This window comes from Equus caballus, chromosome 23, assembly GCF_041296265.1.
Source record: "Equus caballus isolate H_3958 breed thoroughbred chromosome 23, TB-T2T, whole genome shotgun sequence".
Lineage (NCBI taxonomy): Eukaryota > Metazoa > Chordata > Mammalia > Perissodactyla > Equidae > Equus > Equus caballus.
Window position 1 is genome coordinate 27,316,260 of NC_091706.1, and position 15,668 is coordinate 27,331,927.

The 15,668-nt window shown below is 46.3% G+C and overlaps 1 protein-coding gene across 1 annotated transcript in view; it reads left to right on the top strand.

The window, feature by feature from the left end:
* GNA14 (G protein subunit alpha 14) overlaps window positions 1-15,668 on the top strand; it is a 162,241-nt gene that overhangs the window by 141,274 nt on the left and 5,299 nt on the right. The window contains exons 3-4 of the mRNA XM_023627177.2: window positions 11,769-11,923; window positions 14,478-14,606. Coding sequence (XP_023482945.1) covers window positions 11,769-11,923; window positions 14,478-14,606 — 284 coding nt within the window. The remainder of the gene's footprint in view (window positions 1-11,768; window positions 11,924-14,477; window positions 14,607-15,668) is intronic.

The window sequence follows — 15,668 nt, forward strand, 5'->3', positions numbered from 1 at the left end:
GGAACCAGAATTCCGAAGTCCCAGAATCCTGCTGTCCCTGGGACAAATGCCCTGAGGATGCAAAGGGCCAGGGAATACCAAATGTCCTTCTGTCCAGCTCCAGCTTCCGGTCTGTCTGGGACCACCTGGTGCTACTGACCTTCCGTGTTCTCTGCTGTTTCTGAAGTTCACGTCTGGGCAGGGAGGAGGCGAGTGTCTGAATCACTGTGAGGCACACACAGAATTTCTAGAATTAGGCCTGGGCCTAAGATGACCTTTAAAGAGAGAGAAATCCAGATGAGGTTCTAGCTCAGTGCCTTGGGAGAACTTTCTTTCTTAGTGTTTGTCTTTCCCCTCAGCCTTGCGCTCCCTGCCTGGCTAGCGTTCCTGAACTAACTCTTGAACCAAGCCTTCCTCCCCTCTGCGTTTGATTGAATAGAAAACCTGTTTTACTGGAGTTGGGGGAGGATTTTTTTGGAGTTGCCTTCAAGGGGCTTCCGCCCCGACTGCAGTGGCTTCTCTTGAGCGGCCACAGTGCCCTAGGGAGAAGGTGGGGACCTTCCAACTACTCCAGGGCCAGCCGGCTTGTCTTGGGTTTCAGGGTCTCTGGAAATGTCTGGTCTTGGTCCTGGGCTAGTTGACACAGCATGGACTTTATGAAAACAAACAATGTAATATTACACCTTTGGAAACGAGGACTCATAGAATGGCCTGCTTAAGGAAATAATGAAGGAACAAAAGAAATAGGAACATTCTCTAAAGCTTGTGAAAAGGAGTCTGAATCAGAAGCCGTTCCAGCTTTTTCCACTGGGTGGTGTTTTTGTTTAATTTTAGTATGTGCTTCCAGTCTCTGGGCAGGTCCACAATCCAGATGAGTTCTGGGCATTGCCCTTTGACAATTCTGAAGAGTTGGGGAAATTTACTTGGGTGGAATTCTCTTGTTTTTTATACTCATTGAATACATTTTTTGGAGGGTTGTTTTTCCACACCCTATATACCTGTTGCCATCATTCCCATAAAGACTGGAAACTTGAGCATAAAGACAGTGCTTTTTTGTAGCTGTAATCTGGTACCTAGCGCAGTGCCTGGCAGAGTGTCATCCTCATAATTACGTGCCCACTATTCAGTGAGCAAGGGAGTTACGGTTACAGCCATGCTCCACTTGGGACACATTTAATTAGAAATTATCCATCAGGGCTCGGGGAACATTTCCTGAAAAGGGTCAGAGATTGAGTGTTTTAGGCTTTGTGGACCACGCAGGCTGTGTCACGACAACTTGACGCTGCCGTTGCAGTTGTGAAATCAGTCAGCAGTGTGGCAGGGCTGGCTGTGTTCCAGTAGAACTTCATTTACAGAAACACACCATGAGCTGGACTTGGCCCATGGCTGTAGTTTACCCTGACCTGTGTGAAAGCACACACAGGCACCAGACAAACCTTGGAGGTCATTGTGGTGAAGAGAAGAGACAATGAGAGTCTGCAAGTAGCAGAGACAAAGCTGTGTGTTGACTCAATTCCGTGTCACTTTCCACCTGAGCGTAGGAAGACCATGTCTCCCAGCCTCCTTTGCAGCCAGGTGGCACCTTGCGACTACTTTGGTCAATGAACTGTGTGTCCTAACGGGAAGCCTACTGCGTTCAGACCTGGCCTGTAAAATGTCCAGCCTGCTGCTCCATGCTCTCTTCCCTCGCCTGCTAATTGGGTGCAAATACAGTCGTCCCTCTATATTTGTGGGGGATTGGTTCCAGCAACCCCTGGGTATAGCCAAATTTGTGGATGCTCAAGTCCCTTATATAAAATGGCATAGCATTTGTATATAACCTACACGCATTCTCCCATATACTTTCAGTCATCTCTAGATTACTTATAATACCTAATACAATGTAAATAGTTGTTATACTGTATTTTGGGGGGGAAATGACAAGAAAAAAGGGTCTGTACGTGTTCAGTACAGATTCAGCCATTATAGGCCTTTCAATCCGTGGTTGGTTGAATCTGCGGATACTGAGGGCCGACTGTAATCTGGTGCAGGACTTGAGGGCCCTGGGAGTTGGCGGAGCCACTGATGGAAGGAGCCTGGGTCCAGAGCAGAGGAGCAGAGTCCTCCCCACCCTCACCCTTGAGGCAGATTGCCTAGGAAGGAGTGTAAAGTGAACCTGTGTGTGTTGTTTAGACACTGAAATTTGGGAGTCGTTAGTCTGTCCTCTCTAATAATGGCATATTTGAGTTCAGATGTGGGTAAAGGAAAGAAATGGAAAATTAGAAGCTCAGAGCTGTTCTCCAGGTCTAACAGCCTCCCGTCTGGCAAACCTCTGGTTTTTAATAGGAAGGAAAGGAAATTAGGAGGTTTTGGTGCCCACATCTTCTGGAAAGTCTGTGTACAGGAAGTGGGACTGCAGTTTGGGTCTGAGAAACTTGGGCCTTGAGGAGAGAGCCACCGGGAGGTAGGGTGGGGGATAGCAGAAATGGGACCAGAGATAGGTAGCTTTTTAAAAAATTATGCATGAACCAAACTAACCCTTGCACCCAGCATGTGGCCCTGAGTACAGTGGTCATCTCCGTGCTGAGTAAAATGGGTTTCTTCGAGCTTGCCTAGGACCTCCCCATCCTAAGATAGTTTCTTTCTGTCTGTGGGTATATAAAGTAAAGTGTGATAGCTTCTATAATAAACCAACACCAAAACCCCAGTGGCTTCACAAAACAAGCATTTATTTCTCAGTCACATCCACCTCAGTCCGATGTGAGTCATGGGCTTTGCTCCACACAGTCGTTCAGGGATCCAGGTTCCTTCCACCTCGAAACTCCCCTCCTCTTGGCCCTCATCATCCTCTCTTTTCAGCTGCAAAATAGGGAAAGAAAGAGTGGAGGAGGATCGCATGGGAGGTCTTCAAAGCCAGGCCTGGTAGTGATGTGCATTACTGCAGCCCAAATTCATCGCTCAAAACTCAGTTATGCGACTGCAAGGGAGGCCGGGAAAAATAGCGTGACCTGTGAGCCCAGTAGGAAAATAAAACAGGATTTGGTGGACCCATAGCAGTCCCTGTCTTAATGGGAAAACACTTTGAGTTTCCTAACAACCGACCTTACAAATAAGTCTTTGGAACCAACTTGTTCTCGAATTGAGACCTCGCCAGTGCTTTTGGTGGTGGTGAGCCTTGAGTTATGCCTCATTGTCTGGAAGGGCTGCAGACACAATCCGGTATGAAAGGGAGAACAGGATTTCTTACAGCTGATTGTGATGCTACAGGAAGCCAACAGGGGGAAAAAAGCATTTATTGCTTTCCCTGTGAGAGGGGTGCGGGAGGGTTGGGGAGGGGTGTCTTTTCATCTGGGAGTCCCCCCTTCCCCCCAAAGCCTCGCATCTCTGGTCTCTCTCCTTTTTCTGCCCCCTGCCTTTCCCTGTAGGTCGTGGCCTTCCCAGCATCAGGGCCCTGTTCACAGTCATTCCTGGCTTTATCTAGGGAGGACCTGGGTGGGTCCTGGCATAGACCCTGTCAATCCTCCCAGCGGATTCTGCAGACGGCACAGGCACAAAAAAGACAGATCTTCCTCTTGCTGATTTGAATTGTCTCTCATAACACAATTGTGATGTGCTAAAAACCTACAAAAAGGGGAAGGAGAGGAAGAAGATGGTGACAAGGACAGAAAATCCCATCTAGCTACATAACATGACCATAGTGTATGGCCTATGGCCACATTCAGTTAGACTGGCCCCAAACAAATGATTTTCTGAGAGGCAACTTCCGTTGGCTAAATATACTCATTCCTTTTTAGGGGGTTGCAGAGTGGGTGCTACCAGATGCTGTTGGTAAATTGCACCTTAAATATATTCAGTTACCCTGGGACCTGACGGGGTTCAAGTGCTTTCCAGAGCATCTCAGGGGAAGGAATGTTATGTGAAAAGTGATAGAGCAAAGGGCTGACCTGGCCCCTGCTCTTTCGCAGTGCCATCTTTGGCAAGCACAGTCAGGAATCCACATTCATGAATGCAGGAAGGAGGAGGACACATCCCCCTTCTCCTTACAAACATCAGGCCACCTCTGGTGGGAAATCCCCTCACTCCTCCTCAATTGAAATCTCTTCCTTTCTTCGATCCCATAGCATTTGTGTGTAGGTCTGATGCAGTTCCCACCAAAAGCATGTAATTCTGAAATCCTCAAGGGCCGGGCCTCGGTCCTGTTTATATGGCCAGGTGTCAGTCCTGGATCTAACATGGAGCTGGGGTGCGATCCTGTGCACTGAAGGATGATGGAGTCTGGCTGCCAGTGCCCAGCTGAATTTGGGACATTTAGGTCACTCCAACTGAGGCCTAAGCTGCTACCACCATCTGGACCTAAAGTTATAGAGGATTTTGCCACTAAATAGAATTGAATGGTCCAGAGTGTAAGATTCTGTGTATCAATTTGGATTTGATCAGGAAATTAGAGTCACTCAGAGTGATCTGGATAATGGATTTGTTGCAAGGATTGCACTGTGTGTAACTGTTGGAGCTGTGAAGGGGGTGTTGGAAGGCTGTTGCCTCTGTACATCTGGTGGTTGGTCAGCAGGGCTGGCAGTCGGGGAGAAAAGCTGGATGTGAAGCAGGTAGACCAAAGACAAACTGGAACCTACAAAGACAAACCAGAACCCATGAAGGCAAAACAGACCCCATGGGGACACAGTGGAACCTGCGTCTGTCTCTCACCACTTCTGTGTTGATAATGCAGGTGACTTGTAGAAGCTGGCATCCTTTGCCATGGACCTGCATATGTGTCCACCCCAGGACATGAGAAGCTGCCTCAGGACTTAGAGAAGCTGAAGAAGATCTGAGGAGGGGGGGCGGGGCTGAGGCCACTGGGAGCCCAGCTGCTGTCCTGAGCCGATGAGGTTGCCCAGGAGGTTAGCCGCAGTGCATGTAGCTGAAGCAGAGCTCTGACCTTCGGAGCGTGATGGCATTGTTTTGCCTCTGATCCCCAAAATCTCTTTCAGATTTCTCTTGTGGCCAACCCTAACCCAGAACCATACAGGGAAGGGAGTTCTGGGAAACGTCATTACAGCTTAGCCAAGTTGACACAATACAAGGCCGCAGATTCGATCTCTCACTCAATTACATTATTAACACTCATTGTAGCTGTAGATGCTTCTGCCAAAGTACTTTATCCCAGGAGCCTTTAGAAAGAGCCTTTTTTTGTGAAACCCACTGAAGTTTTGACTGACAGGAAAAGATAAAGTAACTAGGCCTTTCATGCCAACACTTTGTGGCCAGTGAATTGTGTTATTTATTTTCATTGGAGAAAAGATGAGGAGAAAGAGGAGGACAAAGATTGGAGGAGAAATAAACATTTCTTCCAATCTTGAATTGGGTTAGAAAAGCTTACTTTCCATTCTGAGTGTGGTGGGAAATTGCCTTCCTACAAGGAGAAATTTAGGTAGCTTTAGACCAATGGTTAAATATTCAAATACCTGCACAGTGCGTGGGGTGGGCTGGTGGCGATGGTGGCCCGTGGAAAATGTGTCTCTGCTGGAGCCAAGAGTTACTAAAGAAGCTGGAAATTGATCAAAAGAAGCTGGAAAACCAAATTTTTATGTGAAATCTTAATTTCAATCATCATTTTTGTAAATATTCTAGGTGTGCTTGAAAAAGTTCTACAGTTATTTTGAGTACAGGGTTCTACATATGCTCCTAAGCTCAAATTTGCTCATCATGATGTTTGAATCATCTTTGCTGAATTTTTTGTTTATTCTGTCAGTTAGAGAGGTGTATTACAATTTCCTGTAAAATAGAGATTTGTCTACTTCATTATTTAGATCTAAGAAATTTTGCTCTATATATTTTGAGCCTATGTTATTAGCTGCATAGAACCTTAGAACTGTTATTTCTTTCTGAACCTTTTCGTCATTTGAAATATCCCTCTCTATCTCTAGGTAAGCTGTTAACCTTAACGTCTACTTTTTTCAGCTTTATTGCAGTATTATTGGCAAACCAGCCCTAAAGTCTACTTTTACATTTCTAGAGAGCCTCCTGCTTCTTTGGTTAGTGTTTTGCACGGCCTATCTTTTTCCATGTCACATTTTTTTGAAGTTGTCTTATCTTCTTATGCTTGGTTATTTTTCTTGGTGGGCTGGACACATCTGAAAAGAAAATCTGAGGGTGAGAAAGGTGTTTTCTTCCAAACTCCAAAAAGGAATTTCCTTTTATTTTGCCAGGTGTCTGGGGATACTCAGTTTCTGAGATTGTGATGATTCCAAGCTGAGTTGCAACCCCAAAGGGCTACCCTTTGGGATCCTAACTCAGAGCCAATGGGCTTCCAAGGGTCTTTTGCTCCTGCTAACCCTTAAACTTCAATCTCTGTCATCCTAGCCCCATGATATTGAAAAAGAGCTGTTCAACCTGGCAACTGCCCCATCTTGCAACTGCCGTTTCCAGAATAAGCAGGGAGAAAGGCTTCCCAAATGCTGGGTTCAAATCCTTGGATGGCATCTTTCCTTGTACTCTAGCCCAGTAATTATTTACTATTTCATTAGTTTTCTGATATTTTCATCCATATTTTTGAAAATATTTTGTCCACCATTTCTAGCTGTCCTTAGTGGAAGAGTTGATCCCAATTTCCTAGTCTTCCTTTACCAGAAGCAGGAGTTCCTTGTTTATTTCCTATAGGAAAAACTCCTTTCTCTAGCATAGTTGACTGGCACTTTCTTTATAATATATTGTATAAGATGCTTTAAAAGCTGTTGGTTATGGAGCACTGAAACTTTACTTCATAATTTTTGTTTAATAGAATAGGTAGCGTAATTCTGGATCTTGATGTAGATGTTAAAGCAAGTAGGGGTGATGGTGCAAAAGTCGGAAATACTATGTTACAGGAAACTTTTCTTTCTTTTTTGTGAGGAAGATTGTCCCTGAACTGACATCTGTGCCAATCTTCCTCCAGTTTGTATGTGGGACGCCATCACAGCATGGCGTGACGGGTGGTGTGCAGGTCTGTGCCCGGAATCCAAACCCACGAACTCCAGGCCGCTGAAGTGGAGCATGTGAAGTTAACCACTATGCCACCAGGCCAGCTCCAGGAAACTTTCATTTTTAATCATATATTTTATTTTAATCTCACCTGTTTTTACAAAGTTTGTGAGATTCATAGGTACTACATATGACAATAGACATGACATATTGTTAGGTTGTATCATCTAGAATACATTAATGAATATAAATTTTAATGAAAATGCTTAGCCAGAACTCTGGTTCCCTGGTGAGGGGAAGAACCCCCTGGTCAGTGAGAAAGTCAGTCTTGGAGGGAAAACTCTGGGCCCTGCATGCCTGGGCGGTAACGATGTAGGGGGCTCCCCTGCAGGGGATCTGGTGGAAAACTGGGCTGCCCACTGGGCTCTGGGTTCCAGCCAGAGGGACGTGCTGGGCTCAAGAGGGACTGTCACCAGGCAGCCATGGGGCCATGTGTGAAGTCAGCGAGACACCACTTCACAAGCTGCTCCTCACACTGTCACCCTGGGAATTTCTGAGGGCAACACACATGTAGGACATCTGTTTTCCATGTTCCTCCTTCAGAGCCGAGAAAACAGTGATTTTGTTTGAGAAAGGAAAAGAGGAGAAGGCAGATATGAGCTCAGCGTTTGAGAAACTGGTCATGTTTCCCTCTCTGCTGAGTTTGCTCCTGGAATACTTACTTCTTTATGACTTTTCTTTCTTTTCAGTGAAATGAATGTGCTAGATGATTTCAATTCAATATGCTTCTCTAGCCTAGGACTTGCCTATGAACTACAGACCCATTTTGTTCAACTGCTTCCTGGACGTCTCCACTTAGATGTCGGCCGCCTCAGACTCAGCATGTCCTCTACCCAAGTCATAGCACTTCCCGAAACCTGACGATCCTGTTCCGACTTTTCCTCCTCTCTGCAGGAGATGGAGAAGCCTATCTTACATGACACAAAACTTCTCCCACATTGTACAAGGGGCCCCCTGCTCTTAGAGGGTGTCACTGTAGAAGAAGTTTAATCATACCCATAAAAATGCCTGCACTCCTGTGTATGAAACGATTTACCCAAGCCAGAGGGAAATATGCACAAAACTCCACTTTTTGTAACACAGAGACATCGTTAACTGTGTACAAAAGTCATTTATCTTATATTTAAACAAAGTGTATTTAAAAAACAGGTCAGTTTCTTCCTCATTCCTCCCTGCCCTTCCTGAATATTTGCCTCTGGAACATTCTCTAGGGCCAAGAACAAACCCTCGTCAGGCCACTCCTGATCAGGTGACAAAAACCGCCTTCTCTGACTGAAGAACCTCCTGCTAAATGGATAAACCTAGTCTCCAGATAGATGGACACTAAATGCAATATGTGATCCTAGTTTGGCTTCTGGATCAGATAAAGGACATTAATGTGATAATTGACAACCTTTGGGTAAGGTCTGAAGATTAGATTACAATATTGTGTCAATGTTAATTTCCTGATTTTGAGGATTATACTGTGATTATATATTCGAATATTCTTGTTTTTAGGAAATCACACTGAAGTCTTTAGAGATAAAGAGGCATCGTGTCTGCATCCACTCACAAAGTTCTGGAAAAAAAGTGTATGTGTGAGTTGGTATGCGTGCGAGTGTGTACGCACACTCACGGAGGGGGAGGGGATGAACGGTAAAGCAAGGCAGGAGATTGTTAACATTTGGGCAATCTTGAAAGGCACAGAGGAACTCTTTGCACCATGTTCCCTACCTTTTTGTAAGTCTTAAATTATTTCAAAATAGGAAGTTAGAAAAAAAGATCTTGACAGGTGGGAGAGTCAACCAGGGGGAGCCAGTGACAGAGAGGAGACCTCTGAACTTGGAATTCTTCTGGGTCCCTTGAGTTCAGTCTGTTCCAAACCCAGCTCCCACCATTGGGTTTCTAAGAAGCCCCAGTTCTCTCCTTTCAAGGCAGATTGCCGCTAAACTCCCCTCACTTAGCTAACAGACCACGTCATTCTCTCCTGGCAGCGCTCCCCTGGTTGCCTGAAAGCTCAGGTCTGTTTTTTCCCCCAGGAGCTTCCATGCCTCAGGAGCCTATGCAGAAGCCTGCATTCCTCTTTGTTATCTCACCGGGATCTACTTTTTCTCTCTGTCCCCTGGAAGAGCCCAGTGCTGGGTTTATCTATTGCAGCGTGTATCAGTTAGGCTAGAGTAGGTTATGCTGCAGTAATGAACTGCCCCCAAAGTTCAGCTTACTTAACATAAAAGAGTTGATTTCTCACTCGTGCTGCTTGTGCAATGTGTTGTGTCAGGGGCTCTCTGCTTATTGTAGTCGCTTAGGAAGCCTGCCTGATAGAGGTTCCATCTTGTCTCGTGACAATCTCCTTGGCAGATGAAAGGGATTGTGGTAAATTACTCACTCAAATGTTGCTTCCACTTGCATTGCGTTCACCGTGAAGTACAACCCTACCTTGCGTTTGTGAGGAGAGGTAGAAATATTTGTACCATTCCTGATGATTCACACAGTGCTCCCTCTCAGCCGTCAAGCTGAATGTAGTAGTTAAATTTAGCAGAGCAGCATAAGGGGTGTGCACCCAAACAGCAAAGATGCTGCCTGCCACCAGGGGCAGAGTGGGGAAGACAAACTGGCCAAGAGTCGCCGAGCATTTCCTCCTCCGAGGGACATTCCATCTTCTAACTCCTCTGTGCTCCCACCTGACCAGCACAGGCTTCTGTCATCCTGCCCTGGCGTTCTTTTGCTGTGACTTTCTGTCTGTCAGATAGATACATTTTTATGTGTGCCACAAATGTTTATGGGGCGCCTACATCAATAGAGGACACCTGTTATGTGCCAGGCACTGCACTAGGTTCTGGGATATAAGGACAGATAAGACCTTGGCCCTGCCCTTGTGGCATTTTCTGACTTGTCATGAAGACAAAGAGGAAAACAGAGACTTTAAATTTAGAGGGGAGAGGTAAGCCCAGGGTGACCAGAAACCCTCTGGTCCTATTTGGGGGAGAGTGGCGAGAGGAGGAGAGGAAGTGGGAGCGAGCCCTTCTGCTCCACACAGACACTGTCCAGCTTCTCCATGCGCCATTCCCTCTGGCTGAGAATGGGGCAGATGATGCAAAATGTGCCAGTGGCTGGGATTAGGAGTCATGGGTTAAGGGCTATCAACGTGTCCTGTTTGTGCAAACAAGAAATATTGATTAGGCATCTCCTTTAATTATAAGGCTAACTCTATTTACCTTTGGGTGATACTTTACAGTTTATAAATCAGGTCCCCCTGAAAATCACTGGCTCCTTTTACAAATGAGGACAGCAAGACAGGTTACTTGTTGGGGTCCTTAAAAGCCCCAGCTGTGCTACTTGGAGTTCAGGGTCCTGATTCCCCGTCTAGGGCACTTCCCACTAACCCATCCGGCGAGACCTTGTTTGAGACTCTACACCCGGGATCTTCTACATCTGGGGGCTAGTTTATGTCCCCTCTTGATGGATGTGGGGCAAAGTCATGTTGATTTCATCACAGCCCTCCATTTTGCCCCTTGCCAAGTGAATCTATGAGATCTCCCTCTACTCCCGCTTCCTGTTGGACTATTAATGAGGATGAATGATGCAAGATAAGAGCAACGTTTCAGGGGGTACCATATACACTCAAGGAGATCACAGCCGCCAAACGGATGCTTTGCTGACTCACAGCTGCCAGTGAATAGCCAGCTCGGCATGATGTAATTGCTGTGAGATGCCAGCAAGATGGGAGAGCGAAGAACGGGCCGGCTGGGCTCCTGTCTCTCTCCGCAGGATTCTCTTGTCTGCTGCAGCTTGCAGCCAAGGACGGGATGCTGAGTGTCCAGGGCCAACACATGACGTGTTATGGATGCGGGCCAACCTTATCATTTTCCTTTGCCAAGGTCTGGAAGGATTTCTGGCCTTGTGCTGGCCTTCCATTGATTAAATGAGATAATGCATGTAGCGCCCTTGGCACATAGTAAGTGAGCAATAAATGGTAACTCCTCTAATAGTAATAATTACAGCAATAATGCTTTTAACAATTACTATAATAATAGAGCAATAATATGAGACCAATAACTATTTAATAATGATGGTAATCATAAATATACCATTAGAGCAATCAGTGGCCTGGGGGAGGGGGTTTGCAAGGGGAGTGGTTCTCCCAGTGGGAAAGAGTTTTATCAGTGACGCATGATAATGAAAAGCAGATGTATGAGAACTCTCTGTACTTTCCTCCCAGTTTTGCTGTGAACCTAAAATTGCTCTAAACAATAGTCTATTAAAATTTTTTTAAAAAAACAATCAAGGAAAGAGAAAGAAAGACTGGTGGTTAGTTGGTGGAGGCGTTATTTTTCAGTTCTCTGAAGATAGTGCACTCCCTTATTGCCTGCACCAGCGTGGACCCACTTCCATCACCCCACCCTTGGCATGACATTAACAGTAATAATCATTATTTTTCAATTGCTCTATTGGCTATGCAGATATTCAAATGAGTAGCACCTTAATGAGGAAGTAAAGTTCGTTAGTATGATGATGATCGATCATTCCATCTCTGTTCATGACTGGGTGTTGAATGACTGCTGGGACCAAAAGCCGCAGATCTCGGGCTCTCTGTGGCTCTCTCCACTGAGCTAAGCAACCACATCATCGCCACTCAACATGGCTGCAGCTGAGTGGCTTGGCTGTGAGCAGTCCTTCTGAAGGGCACCTCCCACACCCCAGCACATGGGGACATCTTCCATGACCCACAGACCAGGGCAAGTCTTGTCCCCAAGTCACCAATGGGTTAGCTTCCTTTCCTTTGCCTAATGAAAGGTTCTCTTTCCTTTGAGTAGGAAAATGCCCAGCTAATCAGAGAAGTGGAAGTGGACAAGGTCTCTGCACTCTCCAGGGACCAGGTAGAGGCCATCAAGCAGCTGTGGCAGGACCCAGGAATCCAGGAGTGTTACGACAGGAGAAGGGAATACCAGCTGTCAGACTCTGCCAAATAGTGAGTACAGAGCCCCGGGCATGGCTGCCCAACCAGCTTTCAGGGAGGCAGGGCCACACTTCAGAGGAGCTTCTCACTAGGGAGAAATGAGCTGCTTGCTAAGATGTGGGCGCTCCAGGGCCACACTCCCTCCCTCCCGTTCTGTATCCCCCTCTGACTTCTTGGTGTGTCTCTCACCACCTCCTGAAACTTTCAAACCCCCTGTGGATCCCCAGATCTCTCTCCCTGCCCACACCTACCTGTCCTTGCTGTGTTCTAAGTCTCTGTCCTTTTCAATGAAAGGCTAAATCAAATGTGGGGTTCCCGTGGTGGGATCGATCTCATTTAGGGTGCTGCAATGATCTGATCTGCTTCTTGCTTCTACTTTCTTCCTCTTCATATCTCTCTGCCTTCTGGTTTCCTGATCACTAGACAGCAGGTCCAGTTGCCCTAAAATTGGCAATCAGTTGAGACCGGCGGTGTAACAGGCCCGTCGTGGCTGGTCTGGTGCTGCCCTCTAGTGGGTAAGACAGGCTCTGCGGGCCCAGCGTAGGCAGGAAGCTCAGTCTTGGAGCCCTTTGTTTATTGACTTCCTGCGAAGGCCTACACACTATATTTTGGATCCATAAAGCTCTAGTTTTAAATCATTAATCCCTGAAGGTAAAAGGAAGTAGATGGTCCAGCATGCAAACCAACCCAGAGAGATTACAGAATTTCATCTTCTTCAGAAAAGTTCCTGAGGTAATGCCTCCCATGGCCTACGTCACTGATCTTGTTCCTTCTCAAAGAGGTGATGATTCCTGGTTCTGCAGCTCAGCTCCTCCCCCTTTGCCCCACATCTCCTTCCATCCTCTGAGCGCCCCCCAGTCCTTTCCCGAGATGCCTGCCCTTTCCTTCAGGGGCTGCCCTCGCCCTCTGAGCTGGCGTGGGTGGGTGGCTCACCCCCATCGTCTGGACAAGGCAGTGGGCGGGAAAGGAAACTGCAGTCTTACCTCCTCAGTTTTGGTGGTCTCCCTTTGGCATTTGTCCCAGGCTGCTTAATGTCATTAATCCACATTGGCACAACCAATCTGAGTACAGGAAAATTTAGGTGCAAAAGAGCAGCAAAACAGGAAAAGGAAATAAAAGGAGCCCGATGAGGGGTTGGATCAGCACAGAAAAGAGCCAGGAGGAAGGAAGGCAGAGTCCCAAAGAGGAGGGCAGACTGCCTTTGACAGCTGTGGAGCCAGGGACAGCTCCGAGTGGGCCAAGGCACCCCTGACCCTCCCCTGACACAGTCTAGTGTCATTTGCTTCTGTGAAGGCCCTGGGATTGGCTGGGGTTCTTGATGTAGATCCACTTGGCAAAGACCCCCTGGAACTGCTACAGAATTCAAGGGAGCCCTGAACACTGGGGCAAGTCCATTGAGAGGGGTGTGGAGTGGCTAAGTGGTGGACAGAGCTGCCACAGAGATCATGGCACTCCTAGATCCAGACGGTTGCCTGCCTTTGCAACTGGCGAGACTCGAGGCGCTAGTGCACTTCCGCGGTCCAAGTCAGTGGTTGTCGTCCACTCTGCTAGGGCTGTCTGCTTATTTGGACAGGCATCCAATTCACAAAAATGGGCCAGGCACTGTGGTAAGGGCTGCAGGTACAACCAGTGCTCTTTGCCCTCAAGGAACATCCAGGCTGGTGGAATGAGACATGGATAAATGAAAAAATCACAGACATGGAAGTCACGGTGATAAGCCCTGGGATCATGGACGAGGCATAGGTGGGGGGTTGCAGAAGGTGCCCCAGTGGATTGCTTCCTGTGCTGAGGGCTGCACAATGAGTAGGGTTTGCCTGTTACCTCTTGGCTCCCCTTCATGCCTCCTGCTCAGCCCCAGGCAGACCTAGGCCGCCTCTGCTTGTGTGGGGAGAAGGCAGGCCCAACCTCAGTCTGGAGGGAGTGCTCAGAATCACCCACTCTGTTGTTGGCCAGGGCTTGGGTTACAGTTATTTTACTCAAAAATGCCCTTTATAAATGACATACTTTTTTTTTTTTTTAAGTGTCCTCTCATTTTACCATAGAAAAAGTGATATCCTTTAATCTTAGGGCTTTAACATATGGCCAAAAATAATCCAAGCTAAGTTTTGGGTTATTTTAGGGATGTTTAATTTCCCAGGGTAACAGAAAACTCTTTCTTGTTATTTTGAAGGAACTTCCTGTTGGCCTGTTTTATGCCTTTATATTTTCTTAGAAACTAATTTATTGAGCAAAGCGTTTGAGATCAGCATCTACATTCTATAGTGTTCTTGGATGAGGGTGAGCGTGGGAGGGAGAAGGGCCTTTGGAGGGAGGAGGACAGATGAGACGTCAGATTGTGGTCCAGCTTAGAGCCAGGAGGAAGAGATGGAGTGACCTGCCGATTTCCCAGAAGGCTCTGCTCCATGTTCTCATAGGAGGGCCGGAGCATTAGCTCTCAAGAGAGTCACTAATGGAATCCATGAATCTGAGTGGGGGTTGTGTGAGTCGGGGTGACTTCTTTGGAGTGAGATGGACATTTTTCCCTTCTCTAAAATGAGTCTCAGTGCCTTGTTCTCTAATATCACAGTTACCTGACTGACATTGACCGGATCGCCATGCCGTCATTCGTGCCAACGCAGCAAGATGTGCTTCGTGTCCGAGTGCCCACAACTGGCATCATTGAGTATCCATTTGACTTGGAAAACATCATCTTTCGGTATGCATGTCTCCCCAGCATGTTCCATGAAGAATTTGCCTGTCTGGGCTTGCAAGTCCCCAAATGGATTCTTAAATATGTTATTCCTAATAGAAGTTATATCTCTTAGGGCAATATGGCCCTCTTCATCACAGAGTATTTAGAATTGTAGTAGGTCTCAAGTCCTAGAATGCAGAGGAACTCATCTTTTATTCCCCTTAGAGAATAAGGGTTTCCTCCCTCATGTCTGGAATGATTCTTATGTGTAAAATACACACACACACAGACGTATATTTTTGTAACCCACAGATTGAATATACTGTGGTCTTTTCCCTAAAGTTGAATAATATTTCTCTTCCCTTTCATTCCCTTCTTCGAGATTTATCCTTAAAAAAAGAAAACTAAGAATCAATACAAAAATGTGTATTAAAAATTATATAAGATAATATACATAAATTATTTACAGCTGTGTAAAAATGTATGAATTTCCATGTGCAAATATAGAAAATACTTTTAGGATGGCTTAAGTAGATGTTCCATGCATTTAATTATGGCAAAAAAACAAATAATCCTATGGTTTTGTGCAATGCAGAGCACTGCAAATTTCCAAGTACTTTTCTATCCATCAGCTCCCTTGTTCCTCCTAATATTTATTACACGTGCTTCTCTAGTTGAGACGACACAAGTGCGGTCCTGCCACGTCCAGGTCCTGTCTGTAAACTTGGTCACATCTCAGTGCATCTAGAGCGTTGTTGCATTGGGGGAGCCCTCTGGTCGAGCCCCTCGAAAGTCTGCATCTTTGTGAGCACATCCTCTGTGCTGTGTGCCCAAGAATTTCTCTAAACCTTTTCAGAATTAATGGTGCTTGCAGCTTCCAAAACGTGTATCTGGTCCACAGATGTATTCTCTTCAGCTTACTTGGTGTTTTAAAAAACTTTGGAGTCAACATTTAAAAATGGGGGTATTTCACTTAAAGCATATGATATCTAGTTTCTCTCGGAAAGTTGGAGCATGTGGTCGTGGTGAACCTGCGTTTTTGTCCAGCAGCAGTTGGCTGCAGCTGTGTAGCAGCCGCCGCTTTAG